Source organism: Durio zibethinus, chromosome 25 (genome assembly GCF_047325235.1).
Source record: "Durio zibethinus cultivar Kanyao isolate XHJ-2024 chromosome 25, ASM4732523v1, whole genome shotgun sequence".
Taxonomy (NCBI): domain Eukaryota; kingdom Viridiplantae; phylum Streptophyta; class Magnoliopsida; order Malvales; family Malvaceae; genus Durio; species Durio zibethinus.
The window spans coordinates 6,469,176-6,491,352 of NC_143186.1; the positions used below are offsets into that span (position 1 = coordinate 6,469,176).

Below are 22,177 nucleotides of genomic sequence, written 5' to 3' on the forward strand. Positions count from 1 at the left end.
TGGCAAATTGTAAGGAATTAATACAACTGGCCAAGTACTATAAAAAGTACTCATCATTTGGAACGGATTGAATCCATCAAATGCCAGTCCAAGTATAACATTTCAAGTATCAAATGCAAAGTCTAAAAACCTAGAATGAAATGACTTCCATGCCAAAGAATCTGTAGGATGCCTCAATGATCCATCATTCATTCGTTTCTTATGATGCCACCTCAATGAATCTACAGTTTTGGAAGACATGTAAAGTTGTTGAAGTCTTGATATTAATGGAAAATAGCGTAAAACCTTAACAGGCTTCTTTTTGACGTATACCTCATCACCATCATCATTCAACCTTTCATCGAGATTTTTGTCGACCCAACAAGAAATACCACACAAATGACAAGATTTTTTATTTTTTCTATCCCCTCAATCCAACATGCAATCATTGGAACAACTATGAATTTTCTTATATTCGAGACCTAAATCTTTGATCATATTTTTTTATTCCTTACAAGATTCAAGGATTTTTGTAAAAGAAAACATTTCTTTCATAAACTGTAATAATAAAGTCAGAGAGTTTTTCGTTCATCCACATAAGCATTTCAAGTGAAAAAGACGAACACAGAAAGATAACCTTGAATGCTTCGATCCCTCAAAAAGTTGTTCATTCATCTCCTCAAGCAACCTATAAAACTTTGATGCTTCTCTTCTAGGTTGTTGGCCACGTACACCTATCCCAAGTTCACCAAATTCATGAATTTTAACATTATACTGATTAAATCTTTCATTTTAGAGAGAAATATTATGAAAATTTTGGTTATAAATGTTAAAAGCATCTTGTAACATGCCTTCAATGTCATCTGCTATAAAGGGATCATATTGGTGATAGGGAGCTTTTGATGTTGAAGAAACTATAGTAGAAGACCTTGACATTATAGATTCTCCATGAAAATACCAATTAACATATCCCGATAGAAATCCAATATAAATTAAATGCTTACAAATAACTTTACGCATTTGCCACTCGCTATTAGCATATTTCACACATGGGCATGATATCATGTTATCTTCACTTGTATTCTCAAATGCAAAATTAAAAAATTTTTTCACTTCATCTCTATGCTTTTAACTTAATCTTGACTTTTGCATCCAACTCTTATCCATTTATTAGTTGCTACATTATTAGACCAAATGTATATAAAAAATTAATATGAAAATGAACATGTACAATTGCATAGTTTACTATGTTTTAAATAAAAGATAATAACAAGACTAGCACTTACAGAAAATGAGAACTCTTTGTTGTGAAGTAATTTATCAGCTACCAGATATTATGATTGTTAAAACTCTGTTGCTAATGTAGATAGTACTAAAAAATATTTATACTTGGGGTTGACATAAGGTGAAATAAGGTGGGTTTTGTAGAAATTTTTTTTCACCAAAAAGAAAATCGTGAATTGCAAAAGTTGAAGGAATAGTCAAATGAAGTAAAAGCTAAAATCAATAAGTTATGAATAGTCAAAATAGGGTTCTAAAAAATAATGCTCGAATACTAAAAGTGAAAGGAAAGGGAAAGTAAATTGTACTTGGTTTGGAAAGAGAAATAGTATAATAATGAAGATGAAGCTTGAAGTTGGTGATTGGATGCACTAAGTTTGGGAAGATTTTTATTAGACAGGATTATGGAAGGTGTTTACTAACAAAAAATACCAACAATAATTCTCTCATAAATATTTTTTGAATATATTATAGGCGCCTTGAACATATCGCCACATAAATTCTAACACTTTTATTAAAGGCGTATATCCAAGAAAGACACCTTTAATAATTTCTATCATAGTTTGTAGTTAATTACTAAAGGTAGTTGTAGAAAACAACGCCTTCAATAATTTTTCTCAAAAAAATTTTTCGGATTACTAAAGGCGTCTTTTATTATGACATGCCTTCAATATACCACGATGGTAATGGAAGGCATTTATTAGAAAAGGTGCCTTCAATATACCTTTAAACTTAGAAATCCATTATTAAAGGTGTTTGTTAATAACATATGCCTTCAAAATTTCTCACTTAAAATTTTAGAAATTATTAAAGGCGTATTCTACTGTAAGATGCCTTATATATACCACCACACAAATTGTAACACTGTTATTGAAGGCGTATATTTAAGATAGATGACTTTAATAATTTCTATCATAGTTTGTATATAATTACTAAAGGCGGTTTAAAAAAAAATGCCTTTAATAATTTTTCTAAAAAAATTTTCTCGGATTATTAAAAGTGTCTTTTATTATAAAACACCTTCAATATACCATAATGGTAATGGAAGGCTTTTATTAGAAAATGCACCTTCAATATACATTTAAACTTAGTAATCCATTACTAAAGGCATTTGTTAATAACAGACGCCTTCAAAAATTTTCCACTAAATATTTTGAAAATTATTAAAGGCATCTTCTACTGTAAAATACCTTCTATATACCATCACACAAATTGTAACATTGTTATTGAAGGCGTATATTTAAGATAGACGCCTTTAACAATTCCTATCATAGTTTGTATATAATTACTGAAGGTGGTTGCAGATAACAATGCCTTCAATAATTTCTTAAAAAAAATTTCCCTGATTATTAAAGGTGTCTTTAATTATGAAACACCTTCAATAATTTGTTATAAACTTTGAAAATCCATAATTATTGAAGGCAAGTTTTTAGGGAAAATGCCTTTTATAATTTTTTAGAATTAGAAAAGGTATTTTTTTATAAAATATGTTTTTAATAAGTTGGTTGGACAATTTTAAAGGCTTATAATTAAAGACGTCTTTTTTGTAAAAAAATGCATTCAATAATCTCTAATAAAATTTTCCCACTTAAAATTTTAGGAATTATTAAAGGCGTCTTCTACTGGTAAATGCCTTATATATACCGCCACACAAATTCTAACGCTATTATTGAAGGCGTATATCCAAGAAAGATGCCTTTAATAATTCCTATCATAGTTTGTAGATAATTACTGAAGGCGATAGCAGAAAACAATGCCTTCAATAATTTCCTTCAAAAACTTTTTTTGGATTATTAAAGGCATCTTTTATTATGACACGCCTTCAATTACCATGATGGCAATGGAAAACATTTATTAGAAAAGGTGCCTTCAATATACCTTTAAACTTAGTAATCCATTACTGAAGGCGTTTGTTAATAATAAAAGCCTTCAAAATTTTCTCACCTAATATTTTAGGAATTATTAAAGGTGTCTTCTACTGTAAAATACCTTCTATATACCGCCACACAAATTCTAACACTGTTATTAAAGGCGTATATCCAAGAAAGACGCCTTTAATAATTTCTATCATAGTTTATAGATAATTACTAAAGGCAATTACAGAAAACAACACATTCAATAATTTCTCTCAAAAAATTTTCTCAAATTGTTAAAGGCATCTTTTATTATAAACCACCTTCAATAATTTGTTATAAACTTTGAAAATCCATAATTGAAGGTAGTTTTTTACTGAAAATACCTTTTTATAATTTTTAAGAATTAGAAAAGGCTTTTTTTTTTTTTTTATAAGAAATGCCTTTAATAAGTTGGTTGAGCAATTTTAAAGGCTTATAATTAAAGGCATCGTTTTTGTAAAAAATACCTTCAATAATCTCCAATAAAATTTTCAAGTGATTTTTGAAGGCGTTGTTCCATGGAAATGCTTTTAATAATTAATTTTATATTCATTTTCCTGCCTTGAACATAGGAATTTGCAAAGCGCTGGTAGATAGAATGATTAAAAGCTACGTTATTCAACCAAACAAACCAAACCCTTAAATACATTTCTAGCAGACCATTGCTTTCTTTCTCCCATTCCTCGCCATCGACCTTCAACAAATCACCGCTGCGAAGGTCTATTTTAATCAGTAAGTTTTTTTTTTAGTTTACTGTATTATTTACTCCTTCAATAGAGAATTTTTGTTTTTTCAGTTCCTTAATATTGACATATACATTTATATATTTTCATTAACATCACCGTCAGCATAGTCATCCAAGATTTTATTCATATTGCAAGTATGTTGTTTTTATGTAGTACGCATTAAATATTATGGTTTGCTAAACCTTGTTGACTGATATTGTATTGCTGAATGGTATTGTATGATACTGGGGGTCTGAATAACATTTTATGCTGAATGGTTTACTGAACCTTGTTGTTTGATATTGTTTTGCTGAATAGGTTTGAATGGGAGCCTAATGGTGTTTCTGAGTGGTTTGTTGAAGGGTGTGTATGAGCACATTTTTGAATGGTGTGCTAAATGTCATTTTCTGTACATAGTATGGTATTGGTTGTATTAAATTAAGTACAATGATCAATTTAGAGGGTCATATTATGTAATTTGTATAATTATGATCAATATTGTAGATAATATGGACTCAGAACAACATCATTCTCCTTCTAATGAACATGCAGAAGAAAGAAGTGTAGGTCAAAAAAGAAAGAGAAGGGGCCCAAATAAATAAATCAAAGTGACTGACACAAAAATTTATGTTGACTTCAATCAAAGTGGGCAGTTTGTGTCGAAAGAAGCTGTCAATATGGCTATTCATATTGGAGCCATCATCCGTCGAAGGATTTCAATTACGTACATCGATTGGCAACGAGTTCTTGATGATCTAAAAGATGAGATATGGTAGTCCATTGTGGTATGTTTATTCAACTATTTCATAAAATTTGTTATATGATCATTTAATTGAAATTCAATGTGTTGATACTATTTGTGTTAACTTATCTAGGAACGGTTCGACATCCTAATTGAGTGTAAAAAGATTGTGTGGTAATTTACTGAAAAAACTTTTAGAGACTTTAAAACAGATTGACAACCCAATATATTTTACCGCTAGCTGGTGAAGGTGATGTTTTGGTTGTTCCATTTGTGACATATGCAAATGTCATAAGTGTTGACGATTGGACAAATTTTGTGCAACATCCACTTTCAGAAGATTTCTTGGTGCACAAACCCATTACCAAATTAGTCTCAGTTTATAAGTCTTTATGCAATATAGCCTTTGATTTTTAGATATAATTAACGTAATTTCTTGATTTTGTAGAAAATCAAATAACAACATCAAAACATTTGGGCCAAACAGTAATATCATCATCGGACAACAAAAAAAGGATATGCAACTGTGAAGTATGAGCTTGTATGTATTCGCACACTTATTTTATACTTATTAATGAATATTTATGAACATTCATTTCATATATTCTGATTCTTTTATTATGGTAATTTAATAGGAATCGGTAAGCTCAAACACAAAAGTTTCTAGATGGGATGTCTGGAAACAAGGACATCTACGGAAAGATGGATCCTTCACAAATGAAGCAACTGAGGAAATAGCAAAAAAGATTGTATGTATAACTACTTTTTTGATATAATGTATGATTGACATTGTGGCTGTATGTATGGGTGTATACTAGCTTGTGTAGATTTGTTCTAATAGCCCAACTTATTATTGTCTTTCAGGATGATTATGTTGTCAAAGTAAAATCTGGTGAACTGGCAACCCAGTATGGTGAAGATCTTTTGTCTTTAGCAGTAGGCACTAAAGAAAGGCTTGGTCGGGTTTGTGGGGTTAGAAAATTTTTCTTGACTAGAGAAGGCAAAAAAATCTGAAACCGACGGGTTTCGATCTGACCTAACCTTTTAGGGTCAATTTTTTTTTTAAATCGGGTATCGGGTCAGGTCAGGTCGGGGTCAGGTTTTAGGCAAACTTGACCCCACCCGACCCGATATATATATAAATAATTTTTTTAATTATTTATTTAATTTTATAATTATTTTTATATATTTAATTTTATATTTATATTAAAAATAATATTTTATTATTTCGAGTCAGGTCGGGTTCGGGTATAAAAAATAATAAAAATTTATTGAGTCGGGTCGGGTTCGAATTTTGTATGTTTAAAGTCAGGTTGGGTTCGGGGCGAGCAAAAACCCGTTTTGACCCGACCCGTTGCCATCCCTAGTCTTGCCATCAACGTATTTTTGTAAAAAACCAAAAATCGCACGAATGAGAAATACATAATATGAAGCAATAATTAAGCAACAATAGCAACAAATTAATGACCAGGAGCAACGCCTCAATGACCAACAACAAAGACTCACTACTTTGGAGTCCATGTTGGTAGCAATGCAGTAGGTTATGCCAGTACCCCAGCCTTATAGCATCGTCCCCATACGAAAAGCTTCCGTTGCAAGTAAAGAAGCCATCCCATCATCCGTTACTACCCAAGAAGTATGATATTGTTTATAATTTGAATATTAATTTATTTATTATATTGATTGATTTGGTTTTAATACTTATATTTTATTGAAGGGTGTTCAGACTCAAAGTTTGACCCTTCTCAAGCCTCCATGGATAAGTTAACAAAATATTCGCTAGAGAATTGTACCGGCAGAAACTTTATATCCATTGATAAACTTATTTGATAAACAATCATTTTCTTTCATTGATGTGGATAAGGTGAAAGAATTTTATGAAATGGATGAAATATCACCTGTTGAAATCGTTACTTATATAAGGTTAGCTTATAAATACAAATATGCACAGTAAATATATAGTAAGTTAGTATTAGGGTGTAATACTAACCAGCAATGTTGATTGTTATCGTGTAGCTTCTGTATAGAGAGTTGAAGAGGAGACAATTGATGAACAGATTTAGATTCATTGACCCCAACTTCATTAGTGAGCAGAGTGGCACAGTCGTGTATCATGCTAATCATGTGATCCTATGCATGAAAAGATTGGTTGATTATTATATGCTCCCGTATAATGCGTAGTAAGCTATATTCCAACTTTAATTACTTTAACTTGTTCCATTCTATGATCTAATGCATATTCTGAGTATATCATTGTTATTATTTTGTAATCATTATTGGGTGCTTATTGTGATTGCACCAAATCCTTAACGTCATACTTTCTTAATTCAGTTAATCCAACGACGATGCCTAACCCCGATATTCAAAATTTTATAAAGAGATATTACACTACTTTATTATATTATATATGTTCTGTTTCTTCATAAGAAATTTTATTTATGTTCTCACTATTTTTTTTTTTTTTTAATTTAGGGTAATATCTACATTCAATAAGAAGATAAAGAAACCAAAATCAGTGTCATTACCGATAAATGTCAGATTTATTCTTTTAATGTTAAGTTTATGTAGATAAATATTTTTTAAATTGACTCAATTTAATTTTTAGGTACCTCATCAACTCGGTAATACTGAATGTAGATATTATGTCCTTCATTTTATGCAGGAGATAGTGTTACATGATTTTATGACCACACCATTTAAGGTTAGTATAAATTTCATAAACTCGTTATATATTCAAAAAAATAAAATGATACTTTATGTTATCATTTCTTAACATTTACTTATGATATTTTTTTTTTTAGTGGGAGGGTAAAGAAAGCCTCACGGAAGAGGAGCTGGATAAAGTCCGTAAAGAATTGTGTGATTATGTATTGTCATTTATCAATGTTGATAAACCTTCAGGTTAGACATTGTTGGTTGAATGTAAGTATATATGGAACAAATTGTTGTAATGTTTTTAACATGCCATGTTGAATGGAAACTTTAAGTTTGTACATTGGGGGTATTGGTTTAATATTATTATTATACTTAATATGAATAGATTACATGTACTTATTAATTAGTGAGTACGATTATTTTAGAAAAATATATTAATATGACAATGTTATCAGTTTTAATTTCGGATGTGTGGTCAATTTTTTAAAATACAACAATGTTCACTATGCAAATTCCAAAATGTAATTCATTGTATCAGATATATAAACCAAATATTTTCTAGGCATAAATATAAAACTGATAGCAAACGTTTTTTTGGGCATAAACCTACAACTGACTTTACATATAAAGTATCAATTATGTTTTTTTATGCGATTAATGAAGGCGTTTTTAGCAAGAAAACGCCTTTAATCACTCCTAACAGAAAACATTGAAGGTGTTTTTTACCAAAATCATCTTCAATAATCCCCTCAGGAAATTATTGTCTGGAATATTAAAGGCATTTTAGGCAACAAAACACCTTCAATAATATCAACTAAAAATTAATCGAATGGATTATGAAGGGCGTTTTTTTATGGGTAACGCCTTCAATAATCCCAACAAAATGTAATGAATGCGTTTTTGGATATAGCCACCTTTAATAATTTGACCATTAAAATTTATCGTTGGGAATATTAAAAGCGTTTCAAGCCAAAAACGCCTTCAACCATCCCATCCAAGTTTTGTCTATGAAATATTGAATGCGTTTCTTACAAAACCGCCTTTAAAAAAAAATTTACTGATTGGATTATAGAAGGCGAGTTCGACCAAAAATACCTTTAAGAATCGACTCCATATTTTTCCTATCGATTATTAAAGGCGTCTCTCCGAGAAAAACGCCATCAATATTCTATGAAATTTTTTTTAAAACAATTGGTGAAGGCGTTTTTGCCAAGAAAATGCCTAGAATAATTAATAATAAATAATCTGTGTATAAACCCAAAAAAAGGTTAAAGGATAGATCAAACCAACAACCTTATGGTAAACATACATATGATCCAAACAATTTGATAAGCTTAATATTGAAATAATTTTTTGCAAAAAATAAATTTAATAAGCCTAGAGAAATTGTTAGTCTAAATATTAAATGCGTTTCTTGTAGACAACGCATTCATTAATCCCATACAATTTTTTATGACGTAATTAGTGAAGGTGTTGTCTGTGAAAAAACGTCTTAAATATTCATCGAAACTTTTAATAAAAAATATTTAAGGCGTTTTAGTCAAAAAAACGTCTTTAATATCAAGTCTTGGGTGGTATTTATAAGTAACAACTCTGCTATTTGAATATTTAGTGACGTTTGGATAATAAACATCTGAAGTTTTATAAAAACACAAAAACTAACGGCGTTTGTAAGTGAAAGACCGTTACAAAACTGCTACTAATACGTCATTTGCTACTAATACGTCATTTTACTGTAGTGATTGGTATAAAAAACTATTACATTTTACATTACAAATTATTGTTTTATCAATAAAATTTTTAAATTCTACAAATGGTATTAGATATAATTACGATATGTCCTTTGATTTATCATATTACTTTATTAATTTTTTTATAATATATTTTAATGGGTAAAACAACTTTTGTAACTCCATTTTTTAAAGCAACCACTCCGCTGGACGTATATAGGGTAACAATCTTCTACGTAATTTCGGATAGATAAAAGGGTTTGGAGAGAAGAAGAAGAAAAGCCAGCTAAGAAAGGCAAAGACCCAAATCGTTCGATTACGCTCGAGGCTACGCGGTTGGAAGTTATCTACCTTAAGTTCTCGCACTACACCTTGAGTTCTCGCAATACATTTAACTTACAGATATATAGTTATCTACCCGTGTGATTTTACTATTGGGCTTTGACTAATTAAAAAATACGGTTGACTTACTGAAAGATTCCAAAAGGAAGCCATGACCGGAAAAAAGCAAGTTGAACGGAAGGTTACCGGAAAGAAACAGCATAGGCTGAGTCCGAGGAAGCTTGATCTAGTACTCAAACTTTCTTCGCAAATCCTCAGATTTAATATTTTGTTACTTGTTTTTTTCTTGACAAATCTGACAAATCTTTGCTTTCAACTTTGTTTCTACGATTAAAGAAGAAGGAAAAGGAACAAGTAAAATTGTTGGGAGGATTGGTAGCTGAGATGACGGCAGTGCAAGCGGAGCTGACAAAGCGAATGGATGACAGTCTGCTGAAACTTGAAGGTAACACAAATCCAAATCCTGAAGGCCTCCAAATTGAAGCTTACCAACTCAAACAAGTCAATATTTTGGGGGCACTGTTGAATGCTAAGGTCCAAAATTACCTTGAGGGTTTGCTTGATGTTTTCGATCGACCAGGCTAGTGAAGACAAAGGCCTTTGATCTGGTGCGTTCCCTCAATAATCATTCTCTCTTTCTCTTGCTCTTAATGAAGACGAAACTAATCTGTAACCCCCAAGCAACTCCCCTCAACCACCAACAAACACAGGTACCTCTTAGGTTCAGCCAAAAGTAGAGGGACTCGATTGAGATGAAATTTTTATGGCTTGGTGCTAAGTCTGGAGCTTGATTCTATCGACTGGTACAATCGGAGTTTTCGTGACTGTTTTCATATATGTTAACTATGACTGATTTGTGAGTCTTTGGAGACTGCTTTTGGGGATCAATTTTGTCGTAACAGGAGATGGGGTTTATATCCTGTTGTAATATTCTTAAATTGGGATTTTCTTGAACTTGGGGCATAGTCTAGTTGGTTCTTGTGCTAGATGTTTTTTATGCTGTTTCTGGTTTGACTTGTAACTATGTTTCTTGTTGAGATTCTTCTATCTCATTGATGATGGTCTTAGCAAAAAAAAAAAAAAAAAAAGTCTAGTTAGTTCATGCAATTTTTCTTAAAAATGACAGTGCAGTTGCTAACGTACGTGCTTGTGTCAGGATTTCTTTCCTTGAATGAGTTCCCTCCTCTCGCGGAGAAATTCCTTCTTTCTTTTTATGTTTTTTATCGGTGTCTTTGCATAGGCCTACCTTCTTATTGTTAGTGTGTTAGGGCAATTTCCCTCATTCCAATCTCAACTGTAGACCTGCTAGTCCATTCCTTAAGAATTGGCTAAGTAAAGCCATCCAGACGTTGTTTCGGTAGGCCTTCTTCTAAGTCCTATAATATAGGGCGATGGACTTCTTGGAAATGTTGTAAGCTTTCTCGACTTCGAAGTCTTTCTCACATTCTTGCAAGTAAGATAGAGCAAAGGATTCATCCCCTGTCTAGCAGTCCAATCTCTGTGCTGGAAGTGGTCTAGTCTGTAAATCACTTTTCATTTGACTAGTGATTTCGTCTGATATCTGATCTGTCTATGAATTGGGCTGGTAAGAGAATTGTTATCTTTTCCCTTCATTCAAAAAAATTCCTTGGTAGATCAGAAAAAGATTCATGCTGACTATATACCGCGAATCGAACCAAAGAGGTGTGTTTGTTTCGTCCCAAATCAAACCCTATTCTTCCATCAGACTAAATCTTAATTTACATTTTTTGTCTAATTTAATGTATGGTACTTTATAGATGATATCAATTAATTTATTATTCCTCTTTTATTGGAATGTAGGGATCTAAGGACGAATTGAAACATTTCATCTGGTTGTTCAAGTAATGGAGATTCCTACATTCATATTTATTATTGTTTTCTTAGCCAATATGTTGTTGTGGTTTTTGACAGTGTGTAATATAAAGAAAAACTTGTAATGTTCTTGTTTACTTAAATTCAACCTTCCTTTTATTTTCAAACTGTAACTTCTTTCTGTAAAAAAACAATAAATAAATAAATGTAAAATATGATTGTGTTTTGAACTTTTGATAGCCAATGTTTGAATTATGACGTGGGTCAGATCCAGTGTAGATGTACTACAGTTTAGGCTCACTATCAACTATAAGGAGGGCTCATCCTAGCCAACAGCATGAGTGCATCATGACAACATCATGGATAGGCTGTCCACAGGCCTGAATGATCTGGGGTCGATGGGCGTGGCTTCACTCTAATGGACTTAAACAGTTAAACATGATTTTCGGAGGCTGGTTTGGTTCTGAAAATATTATTTATAAATTTTAGTTTTAATTTTAAAGTATTAATATAATACAACAATTAAAAAATATAAAATAAATGCTTGAGTACGGGTCATGTCTTATTGGTCCAGACCGGTTAAGGTAAGTTTTTCATTCAAATTGCGTTTGACTTGATCGTGGACATTCCTAATCAAAGGTGTTATATAATGTCATATATTGGAGCAGAAAGCAAGTTGAAACTTTGGATGGAATCTGACTTCGCTTGCATGGAAAGGACCAAGGTAGGTGTAACATATTCTTATACCTTATCCTAAGGGTTTTCGAATGGCGCTAGGATTGAATTTGAAGACAAGAACTCGAGAGGCAAAGAGCCATGAGTGGCTAATTGAACTCAAATCTGATAATACACAACGAAAATATTGAGTAAGTACGGATTTGATATACAAATGTTTGACCTAAACATCATTGCCTATATATGTAAGCAGCTTCTTGTGGATCTGTAACTATTTTGTCCGTTGATAGTAAACTATGAGTACCCAATTTTTCACACCTTGTTAAAATTTTCAACTACATAAAGAAATTTCATCACAAGAAGAAAAGGCGAAAGCAAACATATTTGACTTAAGTTTCTTTTTTTATAGTAAAATTTTCTAGTAAAAAAAGTGGAGGAAGAAGAAGAAGATAGTAAAAATTGAGTTAGAAGTGGAGTATGAGGGGAAGAAAAGTAAGGAGAAGGAGATGAAAATAGTAAACCGACCGACCATGAAGATTGTAATGTCCATATTCGATCTAATCCGATTAAATTATGTGCTTGCTTTTTTTTTTTTTTTTAATGTTTTACAAGCATTAAAACAATAAATCTTTGAAATTTGGAAAATAAAAGAAAGAAAGAAATATCAAAATTTGACATTGAGAGTACAAAAAGTTAAAACTCACATGCAATTAATGAAATGGCATAGTTAACTAACTAGTTGTAGGTGTTTAGCTTTAAGGTTTTGCTTTCTCTCTCGAGTCTCTCTCGACAACATGGTCATTCTTGTTGTTAGAAAAATAAGATCCAATCTCACGTAATTGGTTTTAGATCAATCAAAAGCCATGAGTTTTGATTTTTTTTTTTTTTTTTACATAGAGCCCTAGCTACTTAATAAAAAGAGGTGGGACTATTTTAAGGTAGTGTCGCAAATCAAGAAAAGAAAGAAGAAAAGCTAGAAAAATGGAGAGAAAATAGAGAAAGGAGAGTTAGTTGAACGAAAGTCGATTCGTGGTCCGATTAAGCTAAAATTTTATCAGTAGGTTTATGATTCAGAGTTTCACATTTTGAACGGTAAAGATCAGGTTTGAAGCTCTCTAAGAACAAATTTAGTGTGTATTTGTTAAGTCACCTATTTAGTGAGATTTTTTCAATTGTCTCTCTCTAGTTATTGATTAGCTCTAGTTTTAGCTAAAAAAGAACTTTGTATATTCATTATTTGATAGTGGAGATTTTTTTGGTAGTACATTATTTTTTCCTCTACACTGGAGGATTTTTCATGTAAATCTTCGTGTGCTTTATTTTTCCTACTTTGTTGATCATTGATTGTTGTCTATTACTATGAGTTTATTATGATATATTGCTTATGTGTTATTGTATTTATTGCTTCAAGCCCAACAAGTAGTATCAGAGCAAGGGTTATTTTAAGATATCGATACAAAAGCAACCCAAGATAAAAGTAAATTCTGTTTGAGATCATGAAGGGTGATACAAGTTTAATGATAAAATTGATAACATCAAATTATTCAATTTGGAAGCCCATGATGGAAGATCATTTATACTGTAAAGATTTTGTATGAGTCAGTATTAGGTAATTCAACTAAACCAACTAATATGAAAGATGAAAATTGGAAGAAGTTAGGCAAAAAGACGCTGACTATAATTAAAAAATGAGTTGATATCAGTGTGCTCCATCATGTAGCACATGAGGTAAATGTCTACACTGTTTGAAAAAAATTGGTAGCATTGTATTAGAGAAAAAAATATATGAATAAAGTTATACTTGTTAAAAAACTTGTAGCTTTATAGTATAGAGATAGACGATTAATTACAGAGCACTTGAGTGATTTTTAAGATATATTTAATCAGATGATTACTATGGAGCTTAAAATGGATGATGAAATAAATGCATTATTTCTTTTGAGTTTATTACCAAACAGCTGGAATACTGTAATTGTGACTATTTTTAATTCAGCTCCTAATTATAATGTGACATTAAAGATGGTAAAAGATAGTATACTTAATGAAGAAGCAAGGCGAAAAGATGTAGACCCTGAGAATCAAGCTCTGGTCATAGAGAACAGGGGTAGAAACATTGATAGAGGTCAAAACTAAAAAAGTCGTAGTTAGTCTAAACATAGATTCAAGTCTAGCGATAAGGTAAAGTATTTTCATTGTAATAAAGCAGGTCATATAAAATGACACTGTAAAATCTTGAAGCAAGAGCAAAAAGATAAGAAAGGTAAAAGTTCAGATGATGGTAATATTGCAACAGTGAATTCATTTAGTTACTTTAATTTGTACATATGGTGATTGTAATCATGTTGGTGATCTCGGCATTGAATGGTCAGTTGACACAGGAGTAGCATATCTTATGTTCTTAAGAGAAAGTTGTTTATAACTTATAAAGCTAGAGACTTTGGTTGCACCAAGATGAAAAATAAAAGTGTATCACAAATTTTTGGGATTGGTGATATTATTGTACAAACTAGTACAGGCTACATGTTGACTTTGAAGGATATTAGACATATTTTATATATGAGAATGAACTTACTTGCTATTCATGTTTTTGATAAAGAAGGATATGAGAGCCGATAAAAAAATGGATAGTGGAAACTTCTCAAATGATCTATTATTGTTACAAGGGAAAAACTATGTTGTACAATGTATAAGATATCGATGCAATTGAATGGCAACCAGATAAATACCATTGAGGATGATGCTTTAGCAAACTTATGGCACAAGAGGCTAGCACACGTGAGTGCGAAGAGATTACAGGTTTTGGCAAGACAGTCTTTCATTCCCTTGACCAAAGGTATATCTTTCGATTTATGTGATCATTGTTTGTTTGGTAAGCATCGTAAAATTTTTTTCGTAAGAGTTTTAAAAAAAAAAGATTGGAATTGATTTATTCTGACGTATGTGGTTTCATTAAGGTTGAGTCATTAGATGGTAGTAGGTATTTTGTTACTTTTATTGATGATGCTTCACATAAGACTTGAATGTATATGTTGAAATACAAAAGTCAAGTATTGTAGTACTTTTAAAAATTTTATGCCATAGTGAAAAGGATGATAAGATTACCCTTGAAGTGTATTCAAACTAATAATGGTAGGGAATACACATCCAAAGACTTTGAAGAGTATTGTTCAAAGTATGGGATCAGGCATGAGATGACAAAACCTAAAACTCCACAGCATAAATATGTAGCTGAAAGGATGAACCGCATCATTGTGAAAAAGTCAGATGCATGTTGAGGATGATAAAATTACCAAAGTCATTCTAGGATGAAGCAGTCAACACAACTTGTCATTTGCTTAACAGATCACTATCAGTTTATTTAGGCTTTGACATTATAGAAAGAGTGTAGAGAGGGAAAGATGCTTCATACTCATACTTGAAAATTTTTTGATGTAAAGCATTCATGCATGTACCAAAAGAGCAGAAGTCAAAGTTTGACAGTAAAGCCACACAATGTGTATTTATAGGATATGGTGATAAAAAATTTAGCAGCAGGGTATGGGATCTAGTGAAAAAAAAAGACAATCATAAACAGAGATGAAGTCTGCCATAAAAAAATCATAGTAGATCTTGATAAAAATAAGAAGACTACAAAGGTTACTATTGACTGTGATGTTTCAACACTGATAGGGCTTTCATAGGAAAGATTCACAGATAGTGAAAATAAGCAAGAAATAAAACTTGAGGATATGAATGAGCTACCCATAGTTAGTGATGAGCTAGATGCAATTAGTTTTGAGTAGGGAGAGCAATTCTTTTCACCAAAAAGTGTTAAACAGGGGGAGCTACCTTCAGCATTAAGTGGTATAGAGTTTTAGCATAGAAGATCTACTAAAAAGAATAAGCCATCTACCAAGTATCTAAGTTTAAATTTTATTTTAGTTACTAGTAAAAGGAAGCCAAAGAGCTTCCAAGTTATGTAGGCTACTCTGGATAGATAGCACTGATTTAAAGCAATAAAAGAATAAATGGAGTCATTGCAAAAAAATGGTACATATGATCTTATTAAACTTCTAAAAGAAATGAGGCCATTAAAAAATAAATGGGTGTTCAAGTTAAAAGGATGACGACAAGCTAGTAAGGTACAATAATTGATTGATGGTAAAAAGTTTTTGTTAGAAATCAGGCATCAATTTTGATAAAATCTTCACTTCAGTTGTAAAGATGAGTTTTATTCGAGTGGTGCTAGGATTAGCAGCTAGTTTGAATCTTGAGTTTTAGCAACTTGATGTTAAAACTATATTCTTATATGGTGACATGTAAGAGGACATTTATATGAATAAGCCTAAAGGTTTTAAAGTGAAAGAGAAAGAGCACTTAGTTTATAAACTGAAAAAAAGCTTGTATGGCTTAAAACAAGTTTTGTGACAGTGATATAAAAAATTTGATTCTTTTATGATGAACCATAGCTATAAAAAAACGGCAGCGGATCCTTGTATGTATGTTATAAAATTTTTTGATGGTAACTTTATTATTCTCTTTATTATATGTTGAAGATATATTAATTGTGGGACAAGATGTTGGTATAGTTCACAGGTTAAAAGAACAATTGTCTAAGTCTTTTGAAATGAAGGACTTAGGTCTAGCAAAGCAGATTCTCAATATGAACATTATCCAGGATATGAGAGCTGAAAAGCTATGATTGTCATAGGAAAAATATGTTAAACAGGTGCTTAGTAAATTCAATATACAACATATTAAATCAATTAACAGTCTACTTGCCAACCATTTTTATTTGAGTAAGAAATCTTGTCTGGTGACTAAGAAAGAGCAACTAACTATGTCTGGTATTTTTTATTTTTCTGTAATCGGTTCTTTAATGTATCTTATGATTTGTACACAGCCTAACATTGCTTATGCAATTGGTATAGTGAGCAAATTTTTTTCTAATCCAAGAAAGGTTCACTGAGAAATAGTAAAATGAATTTTCAAATATTTGAGGGGCACATAAAAAATGTGCTTGAGTTATGAAGTTTCACAACTAGTTTTAGAAAGGTTTACTGATGCTCACATGACAGGTGATCTTGATGGTAGGACATCTACTTCAAGATATTTGTTCACTTTTACAAGATGATCTATGTCTTGGCAGTTTGAGTTGTAAAAGTATGTTGCTTTATCAACTACAGAGGTTAAGTATATTATAGCAACCAAAACATATAAAAAAATGCTTTGGATGAAACGTTTTCTTTTTTAATTGAGGTTAAATTAGAAAGAGTATGTGGTATTTTGTAATAGTCAGAGTGTTTTAGATTTAAGTAAGAATGCCATACACCATGCTAAAACAAAGTACATTAATGTTAGATATCACTAGTTACATTCAATGATTAATGAATAGCAGATACTATTAAAGAAAGTCTATACTAATGAGAATGTAACAAATATGTTAACTAAAATACTTTTCAGAGAGAAGTATAAGCTTTGCAGTAACTAGGTCGGAATGAGTTTCTTAGCCAAGGTAAGTTCTAAATGAAACTACTATGGTAATGAATCTCCTCTTAAAGGGGTTGGAGAAGGAGATTGTTAGAAAAATAGGGTCCAGCCCCATGTAATTGGTTTTGGACCAATCCAAAGCCATGGGCCTTGGTTTATCTTTTAACACAGAGCCATAACTACTTAATAAAAAAAAGTGGGGCTATTTTAAGATAGTGTCACAAACCAAGAAAAAAAAGAAGAAAAGCTAGAAAAATAGAAAAAGAAATGAGAAATGAGAGTTGGTTAAATAGAAGCCGATCTATAATCCGATTGAACTGAAATTTTATCAACAAGTTTATAATTCAGAGTTTCACATTCTGAACGATGAAGATCAGGTTTAAAGCTCTCTAAGAACAAATCCAGTATGTATTTATTAAGTCATCTATTTGATGAGATTTCTCCAATTATCGCTCTTTAATTATTGATTGGCTCTAGTTTTAGCTAAAGAAGAACTTTGTATATCTATTATTTGATAGTAGAGATTTTTCTAGTAGTCAATAGTTTTTTCCTCTACACTGGAAGGTTTTTCCATGTAGATCTTAGTGTATTTTATTTTTTCTACGTTGTTGATCATTGATTGTTGTCTGTTACAATATGTTTATTGCAATATATTACTTTTCCATTATTGTGTTTATTGCTTCAGGTCCAACACTTGTTACCAGACTCATTACTAGGAAACAAGACAACCCACTTCACTCTTCTGTAACTCCATTTTTGTTTTTTGATTCTTTTGACATTTCTCTATGATCTCGCTATCTTTTGCATTCCTTATACTTGTTAATTTTTATGTTGTAACAAGATGTCTCTATTTTTTATTTTAAGTTTGCATTCATATTTAATACATTCATAGATTGATTTATTTTTATATTTCATTTATGTTTTCTTGAGATTTGATTATTGATCATTTTATTTTTTGTGGTTTTTTGAATCTTTAAATTGAAGATTCTCTATATTTGATATAAGTTTGTTTTTAAATAAGAATATTACTATATTTTAATAAAATATTATATTAAATTATTTTTCAATTTGTCATGGATTTCAAGGACGGCAAGGGCATCCACTAAGTTTAGGCCAAGTATGACAAGATTTAAATCCAACCTACGAAGAAGTCTAATTTCATAAATCACATTCATATTTGTTGTGGCAAGAGATACATAATCATATGAAATTCCTAAATCATATCTTTGATATCTTAAATTTCACGTTTCAATAAGATCAAAACTAAATCAAGGATTTATTAATTTCTCAAGAGTAGATGAGTTGGATTGACTCTATTTTAAAAATAATAAATAAATAAATTTGAATAAATGTAAATGGCAAAATAACAATATAAAAAATATATATGAAATTTAAGTACAATTGAACTTGAGATTAGATTAAAGATAAGGGAGAGAATTTGAAAACATTTATTTATAAAGACTTGGTTCTTTTACAAAAACCCTACATTCTCTCTCTTAATTTCTCTTGACAAAAAACCTAAACTATTATTTCTTTTATCTTGTAATTTACCTTCCAAGACGAAGATAACATTTACGATCCCAACCATTTTAGGCTAAGGTATAAATCTAACTTCTTAACTTTCAAACCTAAGATAAAAATCTCTAAAACCTCTGAGTTTCTATCAAAACTCTCAAGAAAAAAAAAAAAAAAAAAAAAAAACTCAAAAATACCTCATCCCTATATCTCAAATAAATTTTAAGTTTTACAAATAATTTAACAAATTAAAAATATTTATCAAAAGTTCAGTGTATGCCAAATAAGTACAATGAAAAACAATACAATAAGTTTAGACGTTTGAATATTACGATTTACACTACGATTAGGCTTTCAGCCCGCAGCCAGTGGGACTGCTGGTCCACCAATTGAACCTTTTACCCCACTAAATTTTTTTATCTCTATTTTATCCTCGCCCTGAAATTGTAATTTTAAGATTAAAACATCTTTTGCAGATTTAAAAATCTCTTTTTCTCAATTATATCCTTAAATATACTTTTATTTTCTAAAATACCCCTAACTTTAATATTCGTTTATTTAAAATAATAAATAAATTTATATAATTACATAATAAACAAATAAATAAGTACATAACCAAATTTAAATAATTACATAATAAATAAATATATTTATACATATAATTAATTATATAAAATAACTTTATTCATAATTAATTATAATATACAATAAATACTTACAACGTTGTAATACATAAATACAAACATAAAAATGAAATGTATATTATAAATCTAAGTAATTTTTAATTATTTATTAATTTCTCAAATATCATATATATATATATATATTATAAATTTCATTTTATATACATTTTAATTTCACGTGCTTAATCATCATTTTCTTTTATCACTACACTTCATCTAATTATTATCACTACATTTATATTTAAACAAATTAAATCATTAATTTTAATCTTACTACTACATAAATTAATCTCATCACTATCATTATTTTTAATCTCACTGTAATCAATTTCACCTCTCATCTATATAGCCCCTAATAAATAGATGCATAATAAAATTATGTCTGCATATCACTTGTAAAAAATATCATGGCAAAAGAGGACAAAAAAAAGCCAGGGCCTTGTTTGATTCAAGAAAAGAATATGAAAGAAGAGTGAATTTGAATAATAAAATTAAAGAAAAAAATTGAAAGAAGAGAAAAGAAAAGAAATTTCTTTATCTTTTTGGATAGATCAAGGAAAATAAGAAGAAAAATATTCAATTTTAATTATTTATTACCCAATAACAAAGCAAAAGAAAAAAAAAACCTTAAAATCATTTATTAGATGTAAATTGTTAGTTTTTATCTTTAATTTTTGAGCATTCTATCATTTTATAATTGCTAATAGGAAAATTATCACATCCATTGTTAATGAAGATTTTAGATTTTACCAGTCATTGAGAGTAATAGAATGACTTAAAATATATTAAAAAATAATGAGATATTTGATGATATTTTAACATAATTTGTAAAATGTAATATCTAGAAAACAAACTCTACCTTAGAATGAAGACTAATAAACACCCTTCCAAGTTTATGTTAAGTCAATGTTAAAGCGAAATGCAAAGTAGTTTTCAATTAATCTATACCAACCTTAATTGCTAAGTTATCTACACATTTCTTCCAAACGCAAGCAAACATTGATAGGTCTCTCCTGACAAAGTCTTTGAAAATTTTGCAGACTTTAATATTAATTCTTTGTCTATCCATCATCCGATTGATCGACGTCGTAATGAATTGTTAATGAAGATTATTGGCAGGTGCGATTGCGCGAGAGTCGGACGATTTTTGTCCCATTTCCGAGGGACCACCAAGAAAATCGCACATTCACGCATGACAATCAAAAGAAGCAATTGATTTTAGCTGGGGTCAGATGGAATATTGCCAAACTAAATATTATCTTCAAATCACAAGGGAATACGCAAAGTTTACGTCTAGTGGATCCCATTTGAAAACCATAACAGAAAATGGATTTCATAATGGAAGGTGATGCGGACATTCTTATGGTCTGATATGTATGATTTGTACAGTTACTAGAATGTTAGATTTTTATTTTGAGTAATTAAGATTTAAATTTTGATAATTTTAATTTTAAATAATAATGATGATGATGATAATGATCAAAATTAAAATATCATATATAGTGTACTTGAAAAAAAAAAGTCCAAAGTAGGGTTTGGTACGGAGTCATATATGACAGAATCCAAGGTGATTTGTCATTAGTGATTCAATATTAATCATATTTTTTAGAAAATTAATGCTGTTAAGTGATAGTGATATAGATTTTGGCTAGCTAGAATGAGTAAAAGATTGTTTTATGTTGATTTATAAAGCTTTCTAGTAAGTTTTTACCATTTCCACGAAAATTTGCTTCTCAAATTTTGTTTTATAAAGCAACTGCTTCATGATTCCATTGATTCTCTATCGAGATGGTAACATTTTGTGACCTGGTGATCAGTTCAATAGTTCATTTATACTTTATATGTAAATAAACTTTGGCTTAAATAAAAAAAAATCATAAATTATAATTAAAAAATTATTCATGCCTCTATCTTTTTACTATAATCAATTGATTTCTGAAGTATCCATTTTGAATAAAAATTGTCCCATAAACAATACTGGTTAATTTTTTTTATAAAAAATTATCATGTAATCTGACATGCGAAAAAATATTTTGCTATGTGGTATTTTCAAAAAAAAAGAAAAAGCACGTCAAATAAAATATTTTTTTATTTTTTCTCTCAGCTTTCTATTCCAATGTGGTATTTTTAGAAGTCTCTTTTTTCACAAAAGCCACATGGCATGCCAATTAGCAATTTTTATGAGAAGACCAATGGTGTTACCTATGTGGCAATTTCAATCCAAATAAAAAGAATTGATTGTAAGTAAATATTTGAGTATTCAATTGATTATAATAGAAAAATAAGTACTTGTATGATTTTTTAATTATAATTTAGTGTTTATATATTTAAGAGGAAATTTTATATGCCACCACTTTTTCCTCTTTAAAAAAAAAAAATTCAATTCTATCAAATTTTAAACACATTCTAAAAAATTTTCTCAAGACGATCAATTGAATTATATTAGCATTTACATTTCTGCTCTCATAGCTAAAATCACAATCTCTCTCTCGATTCACATGATAGATAAGAGTTTTCAAATATGAAATTAATAAAAACCGGATGTTAATTTCTAAAAATAAAATTTTTTAATATGCATTTTTGTATTTCAAATAAACATATAATATGCAATTACCTACGAATTTGCATTTTCAAAAATTATCTATATATATAC

General features: G+C 30.1%; 1 protein-coding gene across 1 annotated transcript; it reads left to right on the plus strand.

The window, feature by feature from the left end:
* The first annotated feature begins 9,256 nt into the window (after window positions 1-9,256).
* LOC111276640 (uncharacterized) lies at window positions 9,257-11,420 on the plus strand. Its single transcript, XM_022862386.2, has 3 exons — window positions 9,257-9,578; window positions 9,686-9,957; window positions 11,171-11,420. The coding sequence occupies exons 1-2, from the start codon at window positions 9,501-9,503 to the stop codon at window positions 9,932-9,934; spliced, it is 327 nt and encodes a 108-aa protein (XP_022718121.2). The 5' UTR covers window positions 9,257-9,500; the 3' UTR covers window positions 9,935-9,957; window positions 11,171-11,420.
* The last annotated feature ends 10,757 nt before the right edge of the window (window positions 11,421-22,177 follow it).